Source organism: Oncorhynchus tshawytscha, unplaced genomic scaffold (genome assembly GCF_018296145.1).
Source record: "Oncorhynchus tshawytscha isolate Ot180627B unplaced genomic scaffold, Otsh_v2.0 Un_scaffold_15699_pilon_pilon, whole genome shotgun sequence".
Taxonomy (NCBI): Eukaryota; Metazoa; Chordata; class Actinopteri; order Salmoniformes; family Salmonidae; genus Oncorhynchus; species Oncorhynchus tshawytscha.
This window is the reverse complement of record NW_024609277.1, coordinates 18171-42500: the sequence shown is the minus strand read 5'-3', so window position 1 is coordinate 42500 and position 24330 is coordinate 18171. Positions and strand designations below refer to the sequence as shown.

The window sequence follows — 24330 nt, the reverse complement described above, 5'->3', positions numbered from 1 at the left end:
TATCATTAGTTACTGTAGGTATCATTAGCTAGCGTTAGTCGGCTGTTCCTGCGCCAAAACTCCTGTATTTTTCATACAGCTGTCTGGTTCTCCATCTCCATCTTATTTTTAAATAGTGAGCCAACATGTTTTCAGAACATTTCTCTGAGTGATCAAAACTAACTTTCTCTCAACACTGAGTGTACAAACATTAGGAACACCCTCAGAACAGCCTCAGTTCGTCGGGACATGGACTCTACAAGGTGTCGAAAGAGTTCTGGCCCATGTCGACTCCGATACTTCCCACAGTTAGTTTTGCACATTCACCCTCTGAATGGTACACACACTTAAAAATCCTTATTTAACCTGTTTCCTACCCCTTCATCTACACTGATTTAACCTGTTTCCTACCCTTCATCTACACTGATTTAACCTGTTTCCTACCCTTCATCTACACTGATTTAACCTGTTTCCTACCCTTCATCTACACTGATTTAACCTGTTTCCTACCCTGCATCTACACTGATTTAACCTGTTTCCTACCCTGCATCTACACTGATTTAACCTGTTTCCTACCCTGCATCTACACTGATTTAACCTGTTTCCTACCCTTGATCTACAGTGATTTAACCTGTTTCCTACCCTGCATCTACACTGATTTAACCTGTTTCCTACCCTGCATCTACACTGATTTAACCTGTTTCCTACCCTTCATCTACACTGATTTAACCTGTTTCCTACCCTTCATCTACACTGATTTAACCTGTTTCCTACCCTTCATCTACACTGATTTAACCTGTTTCCTACCCTTCATCTACACTGATTTAACCTGTTTCCTACCCTTCATCTACACTGATTTAACCTGTATCCTACCCTGCAGCTACACTGATTTAACCTGTTTCCTACCCTTCATCTACACTGATTTAACCTGTTTCCTACCCTGCATCTACACTGATTTAACCTGTTTCCTACCCTTCATCTACACTGATTTAACCTGTTTCCTACCCTGCATCTACACTGATTTAACCTGTTTCCTACCCTGCATCTACACTGATTTAACCTGTTTCCTACCCTGCATCTACACTGATTGAAGTGGATGTTTTATTTTACTATGTAAGCGGGTTAAGAACAAATTCTTATTTACAATGACGGCCTAGGAACAGTGGGTTAACTGCCTTGTTCAGGGGCAGGACGACAGATTTTTGTCAGGTCTTGTAATCAATCTAGCAACCTTTTGGTTACTGGCCCAACGCTCTAACCACTAGGCTACCTGGCGCCCCAAATTAACAAGTGACATCAATAAGCTTAGCTTTCACTTGGATTCACCTGGTCAAAGTCTATGTCATGGAAAGAGCAGGTGTTCTTAATGTTTTGTCAACTCAGTAACCAATATGTTTGAAACATCAAATCTTATTAAAATCGCAATAACCAATAACAATAATATGTTCATAAAAATGTATCAAAACTGTCCCTTTATAAGTCTGACAATGTTTGTGAATTTGGATAAGCAAAACGTAACTCTTCCAGATCAATATTGTTCAGAAAAGTATTTGTTCTTTTCTTCAGTCCATGGAGAAATGCAGTCTGTTTGAGAGCACCAACATCATTTTAAACCAGAAACTACAGTAAGAGAAAGAACAACATTCAGGACCTTTTAGGCTACGGGACTGATTCCCTCACTCAGAGTACACAGAACAGAATAGCATTGTCCTCATATGGTTGGTTTGTCATTTACAATGAACAAACAGATCTGGGACCCGGCTGATAGTACAGTAGAGTATACAGTACTAGGGTGTGTGTGTGTGTGTGTGGGGTGTGTGTGTGTGTGGGGGTGTGTGTGTGTGTGGGGTGTGTGTGTGTGTGTGTGTGTGTGTGTGTCAACCTGTGTGTGTGTGTGTGTGTGTGTGTGTGTGTGTGTGTGTGTGTGTGTGTGGGGGGGGGTGGGGGGTGGGGGGGGGTGTGTGGGGTGTGTGTGTGTGTGGGGGGTGTGTGGGGGGGTGTGTGTGTGTGTGGGGTGTGTGTGGGGTGTGTGTGTGTGTGTGTGTGTGTGCACAAGCATGTCTGTAATGTCAGAGTGAGAAAACAATGTCTCTTTAATGAATGATCACATTGTTCTTATGTGAACAGTGGTGCTGTATTCTTGGCCCCTGGGGTGTGTAGGGTATATTGTGTGGGGGTGTGTGTAAAACAACATAGACAAAGAAGCAACGAGAGTTCAACAGTGTTAGACAGGTTAGTGTGTTAGGGAACCAGGTGGTGTGGGTGTAGGGGTGTGTGGTTTAGTGGGTGTGTGTGAACCAGTGTGTGTGTGTGTGTGTGTTAGTGTGTTCAGTGGGTTAGACAAGTGCACAAGCATGTCTGTAATTACCTCAGAGTGAGAAAACAATGTCTCTTTAATGAATGATCACATTGTTCTTATGCTGAACAGTGGTGCTCTATTCTTCTGCCCCTGTAATGTAGGGTATATTACACTCACAAACACACACACACCGCACAAATACACATAAAACAACATAGACAAAGAAGCAACGAGAGTTCAACAGTGTTAGACAGGTTAGGAGAACCAGGTGGTTCAGATTTCAACAGGGTTAGACAGGTTAGGAGAACCAGGTGGTTCAGAGTTCAACAGGGTTAGACAGGTTAGGAGAACCAAGTGGTTTAGAGTTCAACAGGGTTAGACAGGTTAGGAGAACCAGGTGGTTCAGAGTTCAACAGGGTTAGACAGGTTAGGAGAACCAGGTGGTTCAGAGTTCAACAGTGTTAGACAGGTTAGGAGAACCAGGTGGTTCAGAGTTCAACAGGGTTAGACAGGTTAGGAGAACCAGGTGGTTCAGAGTTCAACAGGGTTAGACAGGTTAGGAGAACCAGGTGGTTCAGAGTTCAACAGGGTTAGACAGGTTAGGAGAACCAGGTGGTTCAGAGTTCAACAGGGTTAGACAGGTTAGGAGAACCAGGTGGTTCAGAGTTCAACAGGGTTAGACAGGTTAGGAGAACCAGGTGGTTCAGAGTTCAACAGGGTTAGCCAGGTTAGGAGAACCAGGTGGTTCAGAGTTCAACAGGGTTAGAGGTTAGGAGAACCAGGTTAGGAGAACCAGGTGGTTCAGAGTTCAACAGGGTTAGACAGGTTAGGAGAACCAGGTGGTTCAGAGTTCAACAGGGTTAGACAGGTTAGGAGAACCAGGTGGTTCAGAGTTCAACAGGGTTAGACAGGTTAGGAGAACCAGGTGGTTCAGAGTTCAACAGGGTTAGACAGGTTAGGAGAACCAGGTGGTTCAGAGTTCAACAGGGTTAGACAGGTTAGGAGAACCAGTCGTTTTTTTCTCCCAGTGTTAACTTGACAAGTGGCAGAATAATATCCACATAGACATGTCATTAGAGGTCAAGGGTGAAAATGCTGTCTTAAATCACTATTCCTTGCATGTTGTTTCTGTCAGAAGTAGCAGGGAAGGTGACAGCCTGTGATGGGGACGTCACCTCAGCTTGGTCCAGCTATCATTACCAGCCAATACTTTAAATCAGACTGCGATGGGACGTCACCTCAGCTTGGTCCAGCTATCATTACCAGCCAATACTTTAAATCAGACTGCGATGGGACGTCACCTCAGCTTGGTCCTGCTATCATTACCAGCCAGTACTTTAAATCACAGATGACTTGTTTGGTGGTCATAACACCTGGTTCTCCTAACGTATCTAACCCTGTTAAAGTTCTGCCCAGGTCTTGACACTTCCTGTCTTATCCTGTGTCCTGTGTGAAATTAAGTATGCTCCCTCTAATTATCTCTCTCCCTCCCGTCACAGAGGACCTGAGACCTGGGACCATGCCTCAGGACTACCTGGCCTGATGACTCCTTGCTGTCCCCAGTCCACCTGGTCATGCTGCTGCTCCAGTTTCAACTCTTCTGACTGCTGCTATGGAACCCTGACCTGTTCACCGGACGTGCTACCTTGTCTCGGACCTGCTGTTTTCGACTCTCTGTCCCTACCGCACCTGCTATCTCTAACTCTGAATGATCGACTATTAAAAGCCAACTGACATTTACTCTTGAGGTGCTGACCTGTTGCACCCTCTACAACCACTGTGATTATTATTATCTGACCCTGCGGATCAACAATGAATGTTTAAAAAAAACTAAACTTATGAGCAGGAAGCATAGAAATAGCGTACATAGAACAGATCTAACGCTTCTTAGACTTGCTTTCAATGAGAATGACATATCTATAACTCACAGTTCTATGTGAATTTAGTCGGTCGTCCAAACAAAAGCCCTTAACTGGGGAAAATGTAAAACTGACCCAAGAACAGCGCCTAGGGGCAACTTCACCCTACACATTTTAGTAATTTAGCAGACGATCTTAAACATTTTCATACATTTTATCCTACTATAGGTGAAAAAGTTTGTGACAGTGTAGTAACAGAGCAGTAACAGTAGCAGAGCAGTAACAGTAACAGAGCAGTAACAGAGCAGTAACAGAGCAGTAACAGTAACAGAGCAGAGCAGTAACAGAGCAGTAACAGAGCAGAGCAGTAACAGAGCAGTAACAGTAACAGAGCAGTAACAGAGCAGTAACAGTAACAGAGCAGTAACAGAGCAGAGCAGTAACAGAACAGAGCAGTAACAGAGCAGTAACAGAGCAGAGCAGTAACAGAGCAGTAACAGAGCAGTTACAGAGCAGAGCAGTAACAGAGCAGAGTAACAGTAACAGAGCAGTAACAGAGCAGTAACAGAGCAGAGCAGTAACAGAGCAGTAACAGAGCAGTAACAGTAACAGAGCAGTAACAGAGCAGAGCAGAGCAGTAACAGAGCAGTAAGAGCAGTAACAGAGCAGTAACAGAGCAGAGCAGTAACAGAGCAGTAACAGTAACAGAGCAGTAACAGTAACAGAGCAGAGCAGTAACAGAGCAGTAACAGTAACAGAGCAGTAACAGTAACAGAGCAGTAACAGTAACAGAGCAGTAACAGAGCAGTAGCAGTAACAGAGCAGTAACAGAGCAGTAACAGTAACAGAGCAGTAACAGAGCAGTAACAGAGCAGTAACAGAACAGAGCAGTAACAGAGCAGAGAGCAGTAACAGAGCAGTAACAGAGCAGTAACAGAGAGCAGTAACAGAGCAGTAACAGTAACAGAGCAGTAACAGAGCAGAGCAGTAACAGAGCAGTAACAGAGCAGTAACAGAGCAGTAACAGAGCAGAGCAGTAACAGAGCAGTAACAGTAACAGAGCAGTAACAGAGCAGTAACAGAACAGAGCAGTAACAGAGCAGTAACAGTAACAGAGCAGTAACAGAGCAGTAACAGTAACAGAGCAGTAACAGAGCAATAACAGAGCAGTAACAGAGCAGTAACAGTAACAGAGCAGTAACAGAGCAGAACAGTAACAGAGCAGTAACAGTAACAGAGCAGTAACAGAGCAGTAACAGAGCAGTAACAGAGCAGTAACAGAGCAACAGAGCAGTAACAGTAACAGAGCAGTAACAGTAACAGAGCAGTAACAGTAACAGAGCAGTAACAGTAACAGAGCAGTAACAGAGCAGTAACAGTAACAGAGCAGTAACAGAGCAGTAACAGAGCAGTAACAGTAACAGTAACAGAGCAGTAACAGTAACAGAGCAGTAACAGAGCAGTAACAGTAACAGAGCAGAACAGAGCAGTAACAGAGCAGAACAGTAACAGAGCAATAACAGTAGTAACAGAGCAGTAACAGAGCAATAACAGAGCAGTAACAGAGCAGTAACAGAGCAGTAACAGAGCAGTAACAGAGCAGTAACAGTAACAGAGCAATAACAGTAACAGAGCAGAGCAGTAACAGAGCAGAGCAGTAACAGAGCAGAGCAGTAACAGAGCAGTAACAGTAACAGAGCAGTAACAGAGCAGTAACAGAGCAGTAACAGTAACAGAGCAGTAACAGAACAGAGCAGTAACAGAGCAGTAACAGAGCAGTAACAGAGCAGTAACAGAGCAGTAACAGAGCAGTAACAGAGCAGTAACAGAGCAGTAACAGAGCAGTAACAGAGCAGTAACAGAGCAGTAACAACAGAGCAGTAACAGAGCAGTAACAGAGCAGTAACAGTAACAGAGCAGTAACAGAGCAGTAACAGTAACAGTAACAGTGCAGTAACAGAGCAGTAACAGAGCAGTAACAGTAACAGTAACAGTGCAGTAACAGTAACAGTAACAGTGCAGTAACAGTAACAGAGCAGTAACAGAGCAGAGCAGTAACAGTAACAGTGCAGTAACAGTAACAGAGCAGTAACAGTAACAGTAACAGTGCAGTAACAGTAACAGAGCAGTAACATAGCAGAGCAGTAACAGAGCAGTAACAGTAACAGAGCAGTAACAGTAACAGAGCAGTAACAGAGCAGTAACAGTAACAGAGCAGTAACAGTAACAGTAACAGAGCAGTAACAGAGCAGTAACATGAGTTCCATTTAGCATAAGTGTTGGAAAAAGAGAAAGTAATGCCTGGACAGCTTAACAGAAAACTATTCCCTCAACAGAGAAAGTAATGTCTGGACAGCTGAACAGAAAACTCTTCCCTGGAAGCAGTAGTGTAGGGCTGTAGGCTAAGTAGAGGCTACCTTATAATGAGTTCTCTATAGTTAACAGGGATCCATAGCAAAGCAATGGACAAGCATCATGCCTCCCTGCTGTTCACTTCAACTTGTTATTAATTCAAGTTATTGTGTCCAGTGGACAATGCTACAGTGTTAACCCCGTTGTGCTGTCATTACGCTAAACTTTTGAGGAAACCCGTTGCACTAAAAAAAGGGAAACTTCGGGACTCATAGAAACCATTTTTATGTCTCTGCATCCAGTATATAAAGGAAGTTAGCGGGAGATTCAGAGAGCCAATGCTAACTGGTGTTTACACAATGACTGGTAGTTTATCTCTAGTTTAGCAACCTCCTTCAAACTGCACACAGAGACATAAAACATGTTGATCCACCAGTTCAATTGACTGGGGAATTAGATAAATGACATTGTTGCCAAAATCTCGATGTATACCTTTAATATATATCAGTCCAGTTACTTAATAAAGGGATTTTGTAGTCATTACTCAAACGGATAGAGTCACTGTGACCCTGTGGTGGGTCCAGATTTGAGTTCAGCTTGAACATTTTGAGTAACACCCCCACTATGCCACACCTCCAATATAATTTCCCAGTGTGCTTTGCCTTTTCAAGTGAATTGTAGAAGTTACCACCCATGACTGTATTTGTTAGTGACAGAGACATGGTTGTCGAATTCCTTCATTTTCAGTCCTGTGGCCTTCACAAAGTGACTTCCTAGGTTAATGTTGTCGTTATTTAATAAAATGGTTTATGACAATGTATTACATATCTTATAAGGCCTTATTTTGAGGCCTAACTTTACCCTCACTCAGTGGCCTAAAACTCATGGTTTTACAGGCCACATGAGGCCTGCAAGAAGGGGTTGCAAAAAATTCTGATACTTTCCAAAAAATTCCCAGATGTTCAAAAAATTCTAGTTGAAGGATTTCCAGGAATCTTCCAACCAGGATTTCTGGAAAAACCTGTGAAATGTAGCAGAATTTTCCAATCCTACCTTCATGTCACATTATGCTGGCTTGCAAAGGTGATGTGTAATTCCTATTGGAATCCAGCCAGGGTTAGGATATCCAACCGCTGATGTTTATTCACCCACAACCTGCATTCATAGTGACTGCCAGGGCTAGGAACAGTGTGACGAGAATACCTAAGCCATGTAAACAGTGTACAGCAGCCTGGTCCCAGATCTGTTCCTGCTGTCTTGCCAACTCATATGGTTAGATTACAGTGTACAGCAGCCTGGTCCCAGATCTGTTTGTGCTGTCTTGCCAACTCATATGGTTAGATTACAGTGTACAGCAGCCTGGTCCCAGATCTGTTTGTGCTGTCTTGCCAACTCATATGGTTAGATTACAGTGTACAGCACCCTGGTCCCAGATCTGTTCGTGCTGTCTTGCCAACTCATATGGTTAGATTACAGTGTACAGCAGCCTGGTCCCAGATCTGTTTGTGCTGTCTTGCCAACTCATATGGTTAGATTACAGTGTACAGCACCCTGGTCCCAGATCTGTTCGTGCTGTCTTGCCAACTCATATGGTTAGATTACAGTGTACAGCAGCCTGGTCCCAAATCTGTTTGTGCTGTCTTGCCAACTCATATGGTTAGATTACAGTATACAGCAGCCTGGTCCCAGATCTGTACTATCAGCCAGATCTGAGACCTGGCTGATAGTACAGTATACAATACTAGGTGTGTGTGTGTGTGTGTGTGTGTGTGTGTGTGTGTGTGTGTGTGTGTGTGTGTGTGTGTGTGTGTGTGTGTGTGTGTGTGTGTGTGTGTGTGTGTGTGTGTGTGTGTGTGTGTGTGTGTGTGTGCGCACTAACTCATTTGCACCATTGTATTGTATGGAATTCAGGGAGGGTGGGTTTGGTTATTGACTTACCAGTCCATCACAGTTGCTTATGGCAACAGTGGCCTCTGGCATGTTGGATATGTCTCCAGTGAAAACACAGTCCCCGTGGAGACGCTCCTTATCCTTCTCCTCAAAGTCCTCCTGCCATTCCACAAATGCCCCCGGAGCCACCAGCCTCCTGTTTGCTTTGAGGCGAAGGTGCAACTCTTTCCCAAACACAGTGACGTTGAAAAACAGGTGTTGGCCTGCGCCAGAGGTGATAGAGGGTGTCTCGGGGACGCTACGGGCCACACGCCTCTTTCCCGGACCAGGGGATGAGGAAACACCACCACCTGCATCAGCACCTTCACTTTCACTTTCTCCCGTTGCAGCTGAGGCCCAGGCTCCTGAGACTGAGACCACGTGGGAGATGTAGCGGCCGTGGGAGTCTGTGCTGAACGGCACGATAAGACCATATTCACTTAACTTTCCAGAGAGATGTTCTGATGAGACAAATAGTCAAGAATAACATCAGAGAAACAGAGACAACTAGACAGTTCTAATATAAACTCTTAGAAGAATAGGGTCTCAAAAGGGCTCTTAGGCTGTCCCCATAGGATAACCCTTTTAGATCCATATAGAACTCTTTTGGGTTCCAGGTAGAACTCTTTTGGGTTCCAGGTAGAACTCTTTTTGGATCCCATATAGAACTATTTTTGGATCCAGATAGAACTATTTTGGGTTCCAGGTAGAATCCTCTGTGGAAATGGTTTTTACATGGAACCAAAAAGGGTTCTACCTGGAACCAAAACGGGGTCTTCAAAGGGTTATCTTATGGGGACAGCCAAAGAACCGTTTTAGGTTCTAGATAGCACATTTCTTTCCCAGAGAGTAGGAACTTATGCACAGAAATGTGTGGGAACTTGGGGGATTGTGAACTTATTGGAATTTATGGGAACCTGGTGAAAGGCACAGAAAATAATATAGGATACTTTAATTGATACTGACTTGCCTAGTTAAATAAAGGTTAAATATAAACATAAAACAATGATTATACTCTGGTGTGGATTAGTGTAATGCATGCTAGTTAAAGGAGAATTGGCCTAATAACAAATGGAAGATTATCTTTTTATTCTTTAACCTTTATTTAAGAAGATATTGAACTTCTGAACAGTGGAGACACAGGATAATATGTCTCTAGTTTAGTCTATGGGTTATGAGCCAGCCAGTTGCATCACGAAAGGTTTAGTTTAGTTTGGCTAAACCCTTTCAGGTACAACTAAATTATTGGACTAGTTTGTGGCATTTTTGGACACGTTCTTCAATAAGACCTCAGTCTCTATCAAACCCAGGGGGTTATATAACTTTAGATACAGTATGCCATACGTTTTATAGCCCTTTGCTCAAAATCAACAGTACTTCAAAGTTGAATACCAAAAAGTTGAGGGAAAAAAGTGTAAAATCATAAGAACTTACCATGTGATTTCACAGTATGTTTGTGATCTAAAAATATCAAGCTGAGAGAACAGCACATCAATAAATATATACAATCCAGAGCGAAAGCCATTGTGGAATTACGAGCTGCCACTTCACTTCAGTCCACTCCAACGGGAGTTGAAGTTTCCTTTCTATTGTAAACGTTGTAGTAGTCAAACCGCTGTTCCCTCTCCCTCCTCTCCTGCTCCAGTCCTGAGCGCCGCACAGTTTATGAGAAAGAAAAAACTACTTCTCAATCTTTAACTTCTTCAGCGAAGCCGCCGTCGAGCATTCTTCTGAACGTTACCGCTAACGCAAACCAAACTGACGGGTGAATTCACAAGTTGTTCCAATCTTTTGGCTTCCGTTGAACTGTGCATGAAGCAGGACAGCCCCATCCATTTAGGAAAGGGAAAAAACCGGGGGTGCTGCTGATGACGACAGCTGCCTGCCCGGCTAATCGGAGAGTTCAGGGAGGTACAGATCAACTAACTCACAGCCGGAGCCTGGAACTGTTTAGATGCCTTGTGGTTGTTTAGAACAAGAGAGGTAGGCCTGCACCTTCATATGTGCAGTCATTGGCCTACAACATACTCATTCGTATAAAATTCAACCCTAACCCCAACCTCAGAAGTAGAAAAGCATTCCTGCACACAAACATCTGCGGCGCAGTCCCGCACCATTACGCACGGATGGGGAGGCGTTAGTACAAAAATTGAAGTCGGACTTCTCTAACTTCACGAAACTTTAAGCCACAGAGGTTTTAGGGTAAACGCATTCTGTCCACTGGTCTGCGAGAGAGACTGACACACAGGGAGAGAACAAGTCGTGGCGAATTGTTTAGTTTGTGAAACAAGTCTTGGAATGCACATTTAGTACGTAACTGTCTGCGGGCATGGATCTAACCACCCGGACTATTCTTAAAATAAAAAATAATAGAGTATGTCTTCTGTTCAAATAAACGTTTTTACTGCATGATTTTATAAAAGTAATGGAAAAGTAATGATTCATACATTTACCTAAAGGCTACTGTTTAAGTTCCATCATCAGTAGGCTACGTAAACGTGTGAATATTATTTATGGGTAAGAATTGTATGTAATATCCTTGAAATGCTTCTGAATATATTTACAGTAGCACCGCCTACTGATAGGAAGTGGTGAGGAGTTTATCCGTCACTTATCCCCCCAGCCGAGACTGAACACTCGTTTCCGATGTAAATAGAAAATAAAAATGTCTGTTTAACTCTTGAAAAGAGTCGAATAATGATTTCACAAAAAAAATGATTGATTGCTAGATGATATGATATAAATGTAGATTTGAGTTGATCAGATCCTTTCCTCATTGCTGCTCCAAACCTCTTGGTGATGGGATGTGTCGACTCTACACAGCTAGGCCATTATCTGTACTACTGGCGACCATTGTGTTCACAAAAAAATATATAAATATAACACATTTCATAAGTCAACAATATCATGAAAAGGGGGGATATTATTTAAACCTGCAGATGTCACTAAATGTATATGACATTCATTCCACTTGTAGTAAAAAAAAAAAAGACTAAATGAATTCCTCCAGTCATTGAAAGGGTTTTGTAAAGTATGAAATGTGAAATGACTCTTCCACCAGTGGAATGGAAGGCTGCGGGCTCGGGGCTAAGACTCCTGCATGGCTGTTTTTATGACCGCCCACATCGACCCTCGGAGGTACTCAACCCAAACCACACTAGTGAATCATAGAATGACTCCACACAAAATAACTACCCGTGGACCGCTGAGTCTACCTGTAAGGAAAGGCTGTAAAGGGTCCTTCAGAGGCAAGATAGAACTGACCTAAACTAAAAGTAACTGTGTCTAGACGGAACCCCATCTTCAATTCTAAACCAGTTTCCTCCCTGAGAGGGAACTGCGTGCCTGACTTCCTGTCTCTCTGTCTGTCTGTGTGTCTGACTGCCCGTCTGTGCCTGTCTGGTTTTCTGTCTGTCTGTCTGCCTCTTTGTCTGAATGCCTGTCGGCCTGCCTGACTTCCTGTCTGTTTGTCTGACTGCCCGTCTGTGCCTATCTGGTTTTCTGTCTGTCTGTCTGCCTCTCTGTCTGAAAGCCTGTCGGCCTGCCTGACTTCCTGTCTCTCTGTCTGTCTGCGTGTCTGACTGACTGCCTGTCTGTCTCTGTCTGTGTGTCTGACTGGCTGCCTGTCTGTGTGTCTGACTGCCTGTCTGTCTCTCTGTCTGTCTGTGTGTCTGACTGGCTGCCTGTCTGTCTCTCTGTCTGTCTGCGTGTCTGACTGCCTGTCTGTCTCTCTGTCTGTCTGCGTGTCTGACTGCTGCCTGTCTGTCTGCGTGTCTGACTGCCTGCCTGTCTGTCTCTTTGTCTGTCTACATGTCTGACTGCCTGCCTGTCTGTCTGTATATCTGTCTTTCTGCGTGTCTGACTGACTGCCTGTCTGTCTGACTGCCTGTATGTCTCTCTGTCTCTCTGCGTGTCTGACTGTATGTCTGTCTTTCTGTCTGCGTGTCTGACTGCCTGTCTGTCTCTCTGTCTGTCTGTGTGTCTGACTGCCTGCCTGTCTGTCTCTCTATCTGTCTGTGAGTCTGACTGCCTGCCTGTCTGTCTGTCTGTCTCTCTGTCCGTGTGTCTGACTGCCTGCCTGCCTGTCTGTCTGTCTCTCTGCGTGTCTGACTGCCTGTCTGTCTCTCTGTCTGTCTGCGTGTCTGACTGCCTGCCTGCCTGTCTGTCTCTCTGTCTGTCTGCGTGTCTGACTGCCTGCCTGTCTGTCTGTCTGTCTCTCTGTCTGTCTGCGTGTCTGACTGTGTGTCTGTCTCTCTTTCTCTCTGTCTGTCTGCGTGTCTGACTGCTGCCTGTCTCTATGTCTGTCTTCGCGATAGAAACTAACCGCAACATTAATAAGAGATAGAAACAAACCTCAGCATTAAGATAGAAACTAACCACAGCATTAAGAGATAGAAACTAACCTCAGCATTAATAAGAGATAGAAACTAACCTCAGCATTAATAAGAGATAGAAACTAACCTCAGCATTAATAAGAGATAGAAACTAACCTCAGCATTAATAAGAGATAGAAACTAACCTCAGCATTAATAAGAGATAGAAACTAACCTCAGCATTAAGAGATAGAAACTAACCTCAGCATTAATAAGAAACTAACCTCAGCATTAGAGATAAATTAAGAGATAGAAACTAACCTCAGCATTAAGAGATAGAAACTAACCTCAGCATTAAGAGATAGAAACTAACCTCAGCATTAATAAGAGATAGAAACTAACCTCAGCATTAAGAGATAGAAACTAACCTCAGCATTAATAAGAGATAGAAACTAACCTCAGCATTAATAAGAGATAGAAACTAACCTCAGCATTAAGAGATAGAAACTAACCTCAGCATTAAGAGATAGAAACTAACCTCAGCATTAATAAGAGATAGAAACTAACCTCAGCATTAAGAGATAGAAACTAACCTCAGCATTAATAAGAGATAGAAACTAACCTCAGCATTAAGAGATAGAAACTAACCTCAGCATTTAGAGATAGAAACTAACCTCAGCATTAAGAGATGGAAACTAACCTCAGCATTAATAAGCGAAACTAGCATTAAGAGATAGAAACTAACCGCAGCATTAATAAGAGATAGAAACTAACCTCAGCATTAAGAGATAGAAACTATCCTCAGCATTAAGAGATAGAACCTATCCTCAGCATTTAGAGATGGAAACTAACCTCAGCATTAAGAGATAGAACCTATCCTCAGCATTTAGAGATATAAACTAACCTCAGCATTAAGAGATAGAACCTATCCTCAGCATTTAGAGATGGAAACTAACCTCAGCATTAAGAGATAGAACCTATCCTCAGCATTTAGAGATGGAAACTAACCTCAGCATTAATAAGAGATAGAAACTAACCTCAGCATTAATAAGAGATAGAAACTAACCTCAGCATTAATAAGAGATAGAAACTAACCTCAGCATTAATAAGAGATAGAAACTAACCTCAGCATTAATAAGAGATAGAAACTAACCTCAGCATTAAGAGATAGAAACTAACCTCAGCATTAATAAGAGATAGAAACTAACCTCAGCATTAAGAGATAGAAACTAACCTCAGCATTAAGAGATAGAAACTAACCTCAGCATTTAGAGATAGAAACTAACCTCAGCATTTAGAGATGGAAACTAACCTCAGCATTAAGAGATATAAACTAACCTCAGCATTTAGAGATAGAAACTATCCTCAGCATTAATAAGCGATAGAAACTAACCTCAGCATTAAGAGATAGAAACTAACCTCAGCATTAATAAGCGATAGAAACTAACCTCAGCATTAAGAGATAGAAACTAACCTCAGCATTTAGAGATAGAAACTAACCTCAGCATTAATAAGCGATAGAAACTAACCTCAGCATTAAGAGATAGAAACTAACCTCAGCATTTAGAGATAGAAACTAACCTCAGCATTAATAAGCGATAGAAACTAACCTCAGCATTAAGAGATAGAAACTAACCTCAGCATTAATAAGCGATAGAAACTAACCTCAGCATTTAGAGATAGAAACTAACCTCAGCATTAAGAGATAGAAACTAACCTCAGCATTAATAAGAGATAGAAACTAACCTCAGCATTAAGAGATAGAAACTAACCTCAGCATTAAGAGATAGAAACTAACCTCAGCATTAATAAGAGATAGAAACGACGATCATCGACTCAGTGGGTTTTGTCCAACATGTCTCTGGACCCACTCACTGTCACAGTCATACGCTGGACCTAGTTTTGTCCCATGGAATAAATGTGGTGGATCTTAATGTTTTTCCTCATAATCCTGGACTATCGGACCACCATTTTATTACGTTTGCAATTGCAACAAATAATCTGCTCAGACCCCAACCAAGGAACATCAAAAGTCGTGCTATAAATTCACAGACAACACAAAGATTCCTTGATGCCCTTCCAGACTCCCTCTGCCTACCCAAGGACGCCAGAGGACAAAAATCAGTTAACCACCTAACTGAGGATCTCAATTTAACCTTGCGCAATACCCTAGATGCAGTTGCACCCCTAAAAACTAAAAAAATTCTCATAAGAAACTAGCTCCCTGGTACACAGAAAATACCAGAGCTCTGAAGCAAGCTTCCAGAAAATTGGAACGGAAATGGCGCCACACCAAACTGGAAGTCTTCCGACTAGCTTGGAAAGACAGTACCGTGCAGTACCGAAGAGCCCTTACTGCTGCTCGATCATCCTATTTTTCTAACTTAATTGAGGAAAATAAGAACAATCCGAAATTCCTTTTTGATACTCTCGCAAAGATAACTAAAAAGCAGCATTCCCCAAGAGAGGATGACTTTCACTTTAGCAGTGATAAATTCATGAACTTCTTTGAGGAAAAGATTATGATTATTAGAAAGCAAATTACGGACTCTTCTTTAAACCTGCGTATTCCTCCAAACCTCAGTTGTCCTGAGTCTGCACAACTCTGCCAGGACCTAGGATCAAGAGAGACGCTCAAGTGTTTTAGTACTATATCTCTTGACACAATGATGAAAATAATCATGGCCTCTAAACCTTCAAGCTGCATACTGGACCCTATTCCAACTAAACTACTGAAAGAGCTGCTTCCTGTGCTTGGCCCTCCTATGTTGAACATAATAAACGGCTCTCTATCCACTGGATGTGTACCAAACTCACTAAAAGTGGAAGTAATAAAGCCTCTCTTGAAAAAGCCAAACCTTGACCCAGAAAATATAAAAAACTATCGGCCTATATCGAATCTTCCATTCCTCTCAAAAATTTTAGAGAAGGCTGTTGCTCAGCAACTCACTGCCTTCCTGAAGACAAACAATGTATACGAAATGCTTCAGTCTGGTTTTAGACCCCATCATAGCACTGAGACGGCACTTGTGAAGGTGGTAAATGACATTTTAATGGCATCGGACCGAGGCTCTGCATCTGTCCTCGTGCTCCTAGACCTTAGTGCCGCTTTTGATACCATCGATCACCACATTCTTTTGGAGAGATTGGAAACCCAAATTGGTCTACACGGACAAGTTCTGGCCTGGTTTAGATCTTATCTGTCGGAAAGATATCAGTTTGTCTCTGTGAATGGTTTGTCCTCTGACAAATCAACTGTAAATTTCGGTGTTCCTCAAGGTTCCGTTTTAGGACCACTATTGTTCTCACTATATATTTTACCTCTTGGGGATGTTATTCGAAAACATAATGTAAACTTTCACTGCTATGCGGATGACACACAGCTGTACATTTCAATGAAACATGGTGAAGCCCCAAAATTGCCCTCGCTAGAAGCATGTGTTTCAGACATAAGGAAGTGGATGGCTGCAAACTTTCTACTATTAAACTCGGACAAAACAGAGATGCTTGTTCTAGGTCCCAAGAAACAAAGAGATATTCTGTTGAATCTGACAATTAATCTTAATGGTTGTACAGTCGTCTCAAATAAAACTGTGAAGGACCTCGGCGTTACTCTGGACCCTGATCTCTCTTTTGAAGAACATATCAAGACCATTTCAAGGACATCTTTTTTCCATCTACGTAACATTGCAAAAATCAGAAACTTTCTGTCCAAAAATGATGCAGAAAAATTAATCCATGCTTTTGTCACTTCTAGGTTAGACTACTGCAATGCTCTATTTTCCGGCTACCCGGATAAAGCACTAAATAAACTTCAGTTAGTGCTAAATACGGCTGCTAGAATCCTGACTAGAACCAAAAAATTTGATCATATTACTCCAGTGCTAGCCTCTCTACACTGGCTTCCTGTCAAAGCAAGGGCTGATTTCAAGGTTTTACTGCTAACCTACAAAGCATTACATGGGCTTGCTCCTACCTATCTCTCTGATTTGGTCCTGCCGTACATACCTACACGTACGCTACGGTCACAAGACGCAGGCCTCCTAATTGTCCCTAGAATTTCTAAGCAAACAGCTGGAGGCAGGGCTTTCTCCTATAGAGCTCCATTTTTATGGAACGGTCTGCCTACCCATGTCAGAGACGCAAACTCGGTCTCAACCTTTAAGTCTTTACTGAAGACTCATCTCTTCAGTGGGTCATATGATTGAGTGTAGTCTGGCCCAGGAGTGGGAAGGTGAACGGAAAGGCTCTGGAGCAACGAACCGCCCTTGCTGTCTCTGCCTGGCCGGTTCCCCTCTTTCCACTGGGATTCTCTGCCTCTAACCCTATTACAGGGGCTGGGTCACTGGCTTACTGGGGCTCTCTCATGCCGTCCCTGGAGGGGGTGCGTCACCTGAGTGGGTTGATTCACTGTTGTGGTCATCCTGTCTGGGTTGGCGCCCCCCTTGGGTTGTGCCGTGGCGGAGATCTTTGTGGGCTATACTCAGCCTTGTCTCAGGATGGTAAGTTGGTGGTTGAAGATATCCCTCTAGTGGTGTGGGGGCTGTGCTTTGGCAAAGTGGGTGGGGTTATATCCTTCCTGTTTGGCCCTGTCCGGGGTGACCTCGGATGGGGCCACAGTGTCTCCTGACCCCTCCTGTCTCAGCCTCCAGTATTTATGCTGCAGTAGTTTATGTGTCGGGGGCTGGGGTCAGTTTGTTATATCTGGAGTACTTCTCCTGTCCTATTCGGTGTCCTGTGTGAATCTAAGTGTGCGTTCTCTAATTCTCTCCTTCTCTCTTTCTTTCTCTCTCTCGGAGGACCTGAGCCCTAGGACCTGAGCTCCAGGACTACCTGACATGATGACTCCTTGCTGTCCCCAGTCCACCTGGCCATGCTGCTGTTCCAGTTTCAACTGACCTGAGCCCTAGGACCATGCCCCAGGACTACCTGACATGATGACTCCTTGCTGTCCCCAGTCCACCTGGCCATGCTGCTGCTCCAGTTTCAACTTCCACCTGACTGTGCTGCTGCTCCAGTTTCAACTGTTCTGCCTTATTATTATTCGACCATGCTGGTCATTTATGAACATTTGAACATCTTGGCCATGTTCTGTTATAATCTCCACCCGGCACAGCCAGAAGAGGACTGGCCACCCCACATAGCCTGGTTCCTCTCTAGGTTTCTTCCTAGGTTTTGGCCTTTCTAGGGAGTTTTTCCTAGCCACCGTGCTTCTACACCTGCATTGCTTGCTGTTTGGGGTTTTAGGCTGGGTTTCTGTACAGCACTTTGAGATATCAGCTGATGTACGAAGGGCTATATAAATAAATTTGATTTGATTTGATTTGATTTGATAGAAACTAACCTCAGCATTAAGAGATAGAAACTAACCTCAGCATTAATAAGAGATAGAAACTAACCTCAGCATTAAGAGATAGAAACTAACCTCAGCATTAAGAGATAGAAACTAACCTCAGCATTAAGAGATAGAAACTAATCTCAGCATTAACAAGCGAAACTAGCATTAAGAGATAGAAACTAACCTCAGCATTTAGAGATAGAAACTAACCTCAGCATTAAGAGATAGAAACTAACCTCAGCATTAAGAGATAGAAATTAACCTCAGCATTAAGAGATAGAAACTAACCTCAGCATTAATAAGCGAAACTAGCATTAAGAGATAGAAACTAACCTCAGCATTAAGAGATAGAAACTAACCTCAGCATTTAGAGATGGAAACTAACCGCATCATTAATAAGAGATAGAAACTAACCTCAGCATTAAGAGATAGAAACTAACCTCAGCATTAAGAGATAGAAACTAACCTCAGCATTAATAAGAGATAGAAACTAACCTCAGCATTAATAAGAGATAGAAACTAACCACAGCATTAAGAGATAGAAACTAACCTCAGCATTAAGAGATAGAAACTAACCTCAGCATTAATAAGAGATAGAAACTAACCACAGCATTAAGAGATAGAAACTAACCTCAGCATTAAGAGATAGAAACTAACCACAGCATTAAGAGATAGAAACTAACCTCAGCATTAATAAGAGATAGAAACTAACCTCAGCATTAAGAGATAGAAACTAACCTCAGCATTAAGAGATAGAAACTAACCTCAGCATTAAGAGATAGAAACTAACCTCAGCATTAAGAGATAGAAACTAACCTCAGCATTAATAAGAGATAGAAACTAACCTCAGCATTAAGAGATAGAAACTAACCACAGCATTAAGAGATAGAAACTAACCTCAGCATTAAGAGATAGAAACTAACCACAGCATTTAGAGATAGAAACTAACCTCAGTATTAAGAGATAGAAACTAACCTCAGCATTAATAAGAGATAGAAACTAACCTCAGTATTAAGAGATAGAAACTAACCTCAGCATTTAGAGATAGAAACTAACCTCAGTATTAAGAGATAGAAACTAACCTCAGCATTAATAAGAGATAGAAACTAACCTCAGTATTAAGAGATAGAAACTAACCTCAGCATTTAGAGATAGAAACTAACCTCAGCATTTAGAGATAGAAACTAACCTCAGCATTAAGAGATGGAAACTAACCACATCATTAAGAGATAGAAACTAACCTCAGCATTAAGAGATAGAAACTAACCACATCATTAAGAGATAGAAACTAACCTCAGCATTAAGAGATAGAAACTAACCTCAGCATTAAGAGATAGAAACTAACCTCAGCATTAAGAGATGGAAACTAACCTCAGCATTAAGAGATAGAAACTAACCTCAGCATTTAGAGATAGAAACTAACCTCAGCATTAAGAGATAGAAACTAACCTCAGCATTAAGAGATAGAAACTAACCACATCATTAAGAGATAGAAACTAACCTCAGCATTTAAAGATAGAAACTAACCTCATCATTAAGAGATAGAAACTAACCACATCATTAAGAGATGGAAACTAACCACATCATTACGAGATAGAAACTAACCACATCATTAAGAGATAGAAACTAACCACATCATTAAGAGATGGAAACTAACCACATCATTAAGAGATAGAAACTAACCTCAGCATTAAGAGATAGAAACTAACCTCAGCATTAAGAGATAGAAACTAACCACATCATTAAGAGATAGAAACTAACCTCAGCATTAAGAGATAGAAACTAACCACATCATTAAGAGATAGAAACTAACCTCAGCATTAAGAGATAGAAACTAACCTCAGCATTAAGAGATAGAAACTAACCTCAGCATTAAGAGATAGAAACTAACCTCAGCATTAAGAGATAGAAACTAACCTCAGCATTAAGAGATAGAAACTAACCACAGCATTAAGAGATAGAAACTAACCACATCATTAAGAGATAGAAACTAACCGCAGCATTAAGAGATAGAAACTAACCACAGCATTAAGAGATAGAAACTAACCACATCATTAAGAGATAGAAACTAACCTCAGCATTTAGAGATAGAAACTAACCACATCATTTAGAGATAGAAACTAACCTCAGCATTAAGAGATAGAAACTAACCTCAGCATTAAGAGATAGAAACTAACCTCAGCATTAAGAGATAGAAACTAACCTCAGCATTAAGAGATATAAACTAACCTCAGCATTTAGAGATATAAACTAACCTCAGCATTTAGAGATATAAACTAACCTCAGCATTTAGAGATAGAAACTAACCTCAGCATTTAGAGATAGAAACTAACCACAGCATTAAGAGATAGAAACTAACCTCAGCATTAAGAGATAGAAACTAACCTCAGCATTTAGAGATAGAAACTAACCTCAGCATTTAGAGATATAAACTAACCTCAGCATTTAGAGATATAAACTAACCTCAGCATTTAGAGATATAAACTAACCTCAGCATTTAGAGATATAAACTAACCTCAGCATTTAGAGATATAAACTAACCTCAGCATTTAGAGATAGAAACTAACCTCAGCATTTAGAGATAGAAACTAACCACAGCATTTAGAGATAGAAACTAACCTCAGCATTTAGAGATAGAAACTAACCTCAGCATTAAGAGATAGAAACTAACCTCAGCATTAAGAGATAGAAACTAACCTCAGCATTAAGAGATAGAAACTAACCTCAGCATTAAGAGATAGAAACTAACCTCAGCATTAAGAGATAGAAACTAACCTCAGCATTAAGAGATAGAAACTAACCTCAGCATTTAGAGATAGAAACTAACCTCAGCATTTAGAGATATAAACTAACCTCAGCATTTAGAGATAGAAACTAACCTCAGCATTTAGAGATATAAACTAACCTCAGCATTTAGAGATAGAAACTAACCTCAGCATTAAGAGATAGAAACTAACCACATCATTAAGAGATAGAAACTAACCTCAGCATTTAGAGATACAGTGCCTTGCGAAAGTATTCGGCCCCCTTGAACTTTGCGACCTTTTGCCACATTTCAGGCTTCAAACATAAAGATATAAAACTGTATTTTTTTGTGAAGAATCAACAACAAGTGGGACACAATCATGAAGTGGAACGACATTTATTGGATATTTCAAACTTTGTTTAACAAATCAAAAACTGAAAAATTGGGCGTGCAATATTATTCAGCCCCTTTACTTTCAGTGCAGCAAACTCTCTCCAGAAGTTCAGTGAGGATCTCTGAATGATCCAATGTTGACCTAAATGACTAATGATGATAAATACAATCCACCTGTGTGTAATCAAGTCTCCGTATAAATGCACCTGCACTGTGATAGTCTCAGAGGTCCGTTAAAAGCGCAGAGAGCATCATGAAGAACAAGGAAAACACCAGGCAGGTCCGAGATACTGTTGTGAAGACGTTTAAAGCCGGATTTGGATACAAAAAGATTTCCCAAGCTTTAAACATCCCAAGGAGCACTGTGCAAGCGATAATATTGAAATGGAAGGAGTATCAGACCACTGCAAATCTACCAAGACCTGGCCGTCCCTTTAAACTTTCAGCTCATACAAGGAGAAGACTGATCAGAGATGCAGCCAAGAGGCCCATGATCACTCTGGATGAACTGCAGAGATCTACAGCTGAGGTGGGAGTCTCTGTCCATAGGACAACAATCAGTCGTATATTGCACAAATCTGGCCTTTATTGAAATGTGGCAAGAAGGAAGCCATTTCTTAAAGATATCCATAAAAAGTGTTGTTTAAAGTTTGCCACAAGCCACCTGGGAGACACACCAAACATGTGGAAGAAGGTGCTCTGGTCAGATGAAACCAAAACTGAACTTTTTGGCAACAATGCAAAACGTTATGTTTGGCGTAAAAGCAACACAGCTCATCACCCTAAACACCATCCCCACTGTCAAACATGGTGGTGGCAGCATCATGGTTTGGGCCTGCTTTTCTTCAGCAGGGACAGGGAAGATGGTTAAAATTGATGGGAAGATGGATGGAGCCAAATACAGGACCATTCTGGAAGAAAACCTGATGGAGTCTGCAAAAGACCTGAGACTGGGACGGAGATTTGTCTTCCAACAAGACAATGATCCAAAACATAAAGCAAAATCTACAATGGAATGGTTCAAAAATAAACATATCCAGGTGTTAGAATGGCCAAGTCAAAGTCCAGACCTGAATCCAATCGAGAATCTGTGGAAAGAACTGAAAACTGCTGTTCACAAATGCTCTCCATCCAACCTCACTGAGCTAGAGCTGTTTTGCAAGGAGGAATGGGAAAAAATGTCAGTCTCTATGTGCAAAACTGATAGAGACATACCCCAAGCGACTTACAGCTGTAATCGCACCAAAAGGTGGCGCTACAAAGTATTAACTTAAGGGGGCTGAATAATTTTGCACGCCCAATTTTTCAGTTTTTGATTTGTTAAAAAAGTTTGAAATATCCAATAAATGTCGTTCCACTTCATGATTGTGTCCCACTTGTTGTTGATTCTTCACAAAAAAATACAGTTTTATATCTTTATGTTTGAAGCCTGAAATGTGGCAAAAGGTCGCAAAGTTCAAGGGGGCCGAATACTTTCACAAGGCACTGTAGAAACTAACCACATCATTAAGAGATAGAAACTAACCACATCATTAAGAGATAGAAACTAACCACATCATTAAGAGATAGAAACTAACCTCAGCATTTAGAGATAGAAACTAACCTCAGCATTAAGAGATGGAAACTAACCTCAGCATTAAGAGATAGAAACTAACCTCAGCATTTAGAGATAGAAACTAACCACATCATTTAGAGATAGAAACTAACCTCAGCATTAAGAGATAGAAACTAACCTCAGCATTAAGAGATAGAAACTAACCTCAGTATTAATAAGAGATAGAAACTAACCTCAGTATTAAGAGATAGAAACTAACCTCATCATTAAGAGATGGAAACTAACCTCAGCATTAAGAGATAGAAACTAACCTCAGCATTAAGAGATAGAAACTAACCACATCATTTCGAGATGGAAACTAACCTCAGCATTAAGAGATAGAAACTAACCACATCATTTCGAGATGGAAACTAACCTCAGCATTAAGAGATAGAAACTAACCACATCATTTAGAGATAGAAACTAACCTCAGCATTAATAAGAGATAGAAACTAACCTCAGCATTAATAAGAGATAGAAACTAACCTCATCATTAAGAGATAGAAACTAACCTCAGCATTAATAAGAGATAGAAACTAACCTCAGCATTAAGAGATAGAAACTAACCTCAGCATTAAGAGATGGAAACTAACCTCAGCATTAAGAGATAGAAACTAACCTCAGCATTAAGAGATGGAAACTAACCTCAGCATTAAGAGATAGAAACTAACCTCAGCATTAAGAGATGGAAACTAACCACATCATTTAGAGATAGAAACTAACCACAGCATTTAGAGATAGAAACCATTAACTGTCTTGCAGAATTTTGAATGTTTTTTCCCTTCTTCTTCAGTTCGTAGCATTGAGTACCTGAGGGGGGTTTTTAGTATGTCCACAATGACATTCCACAATATGCTGAGTATTCAGTTCAAAAGCCTGAGGCTAGGTCCCAAATAGCACCATGTTCCCTTTATAGTGCAGAGAGCCTCATGGGCCTTGGTCAAAAGTAATGCACTCTATAGGGAATAGAGTGCCATTTGGGTCGCACATGGTTTATTCTAAGTCGAGGCTTTAGAATTAATTCTATGCTATAATGAATTCTAATCCAACTGTCTCTTTTTTTTAATGTTGTCTCTGTAAAATAAATGTACCTTAATTGTATAATAGTTTGCTGAAGGCTGGGAGGATTAGGGTTGTTAGATGTATAGCTTATGCTAACTTATACAGTTGGTTGTTGCACTGATGAGAGAGAGAGAGAGAGAGAGAGAGAGGGAGAGAGAGAGAGAGAGATAGAAAGGGTTGGTTGGTGCACTGATGAGAGAGAGAGAAAGAGAGAGAGAGGAGAGAGAGAGAGAGAGAGAGAGGAGAGAGAGAGAGAGAGAGAGAGAGAGAGGGTTGGTTGCTGCACTGATGAGAGAGAGAGAGCGAGAGAGAGAGAGAGAGAGGGTTGGTTGCTGCACTGATGAGAGAGAGAGAGAGAGAGAGAGAGAATTACTTGACACATTGGAAAGAATTAACAAAAAAACAGAGCAAACTAGAATGCTATTTGGCCCTACACAGAGAGTACACAGCGGCAGAATACCTGACC

At 41.6% G+C, this 24330-nt stretch overlaps 1 protein-coding gene across 1 annotated transcript in view; it reads right to left on the bottom strand.

The window, feature by feature from the left end:
- The window catches only part of LOC112240683 (A disintegrin and metalloproteinase with thrombospondin motifs 14), a 94958-nt gene extending 84110 nt beyond the window's left edge, over positions 1-10848 (bottom strand). The window contains exons 1-2 of the mRNA XM_042314749.1: positions 9853-10848; positions 8428-8879 (exon numbers count right to left, since the gene is read on the bottom strand). Of these exons, the coding sequence (XP_042170683.1) occupies positions 8428-8879; positions 9853-9943 (543 nt within the window). The 5' untranslated portion in view covers positions 9944-10848. The remainder of the gene's footprint in view (positions 1-8427; positions 8880-9852) is intronic.
- Positions 10849-24330: the final 13482 nt, after the last annotated feature.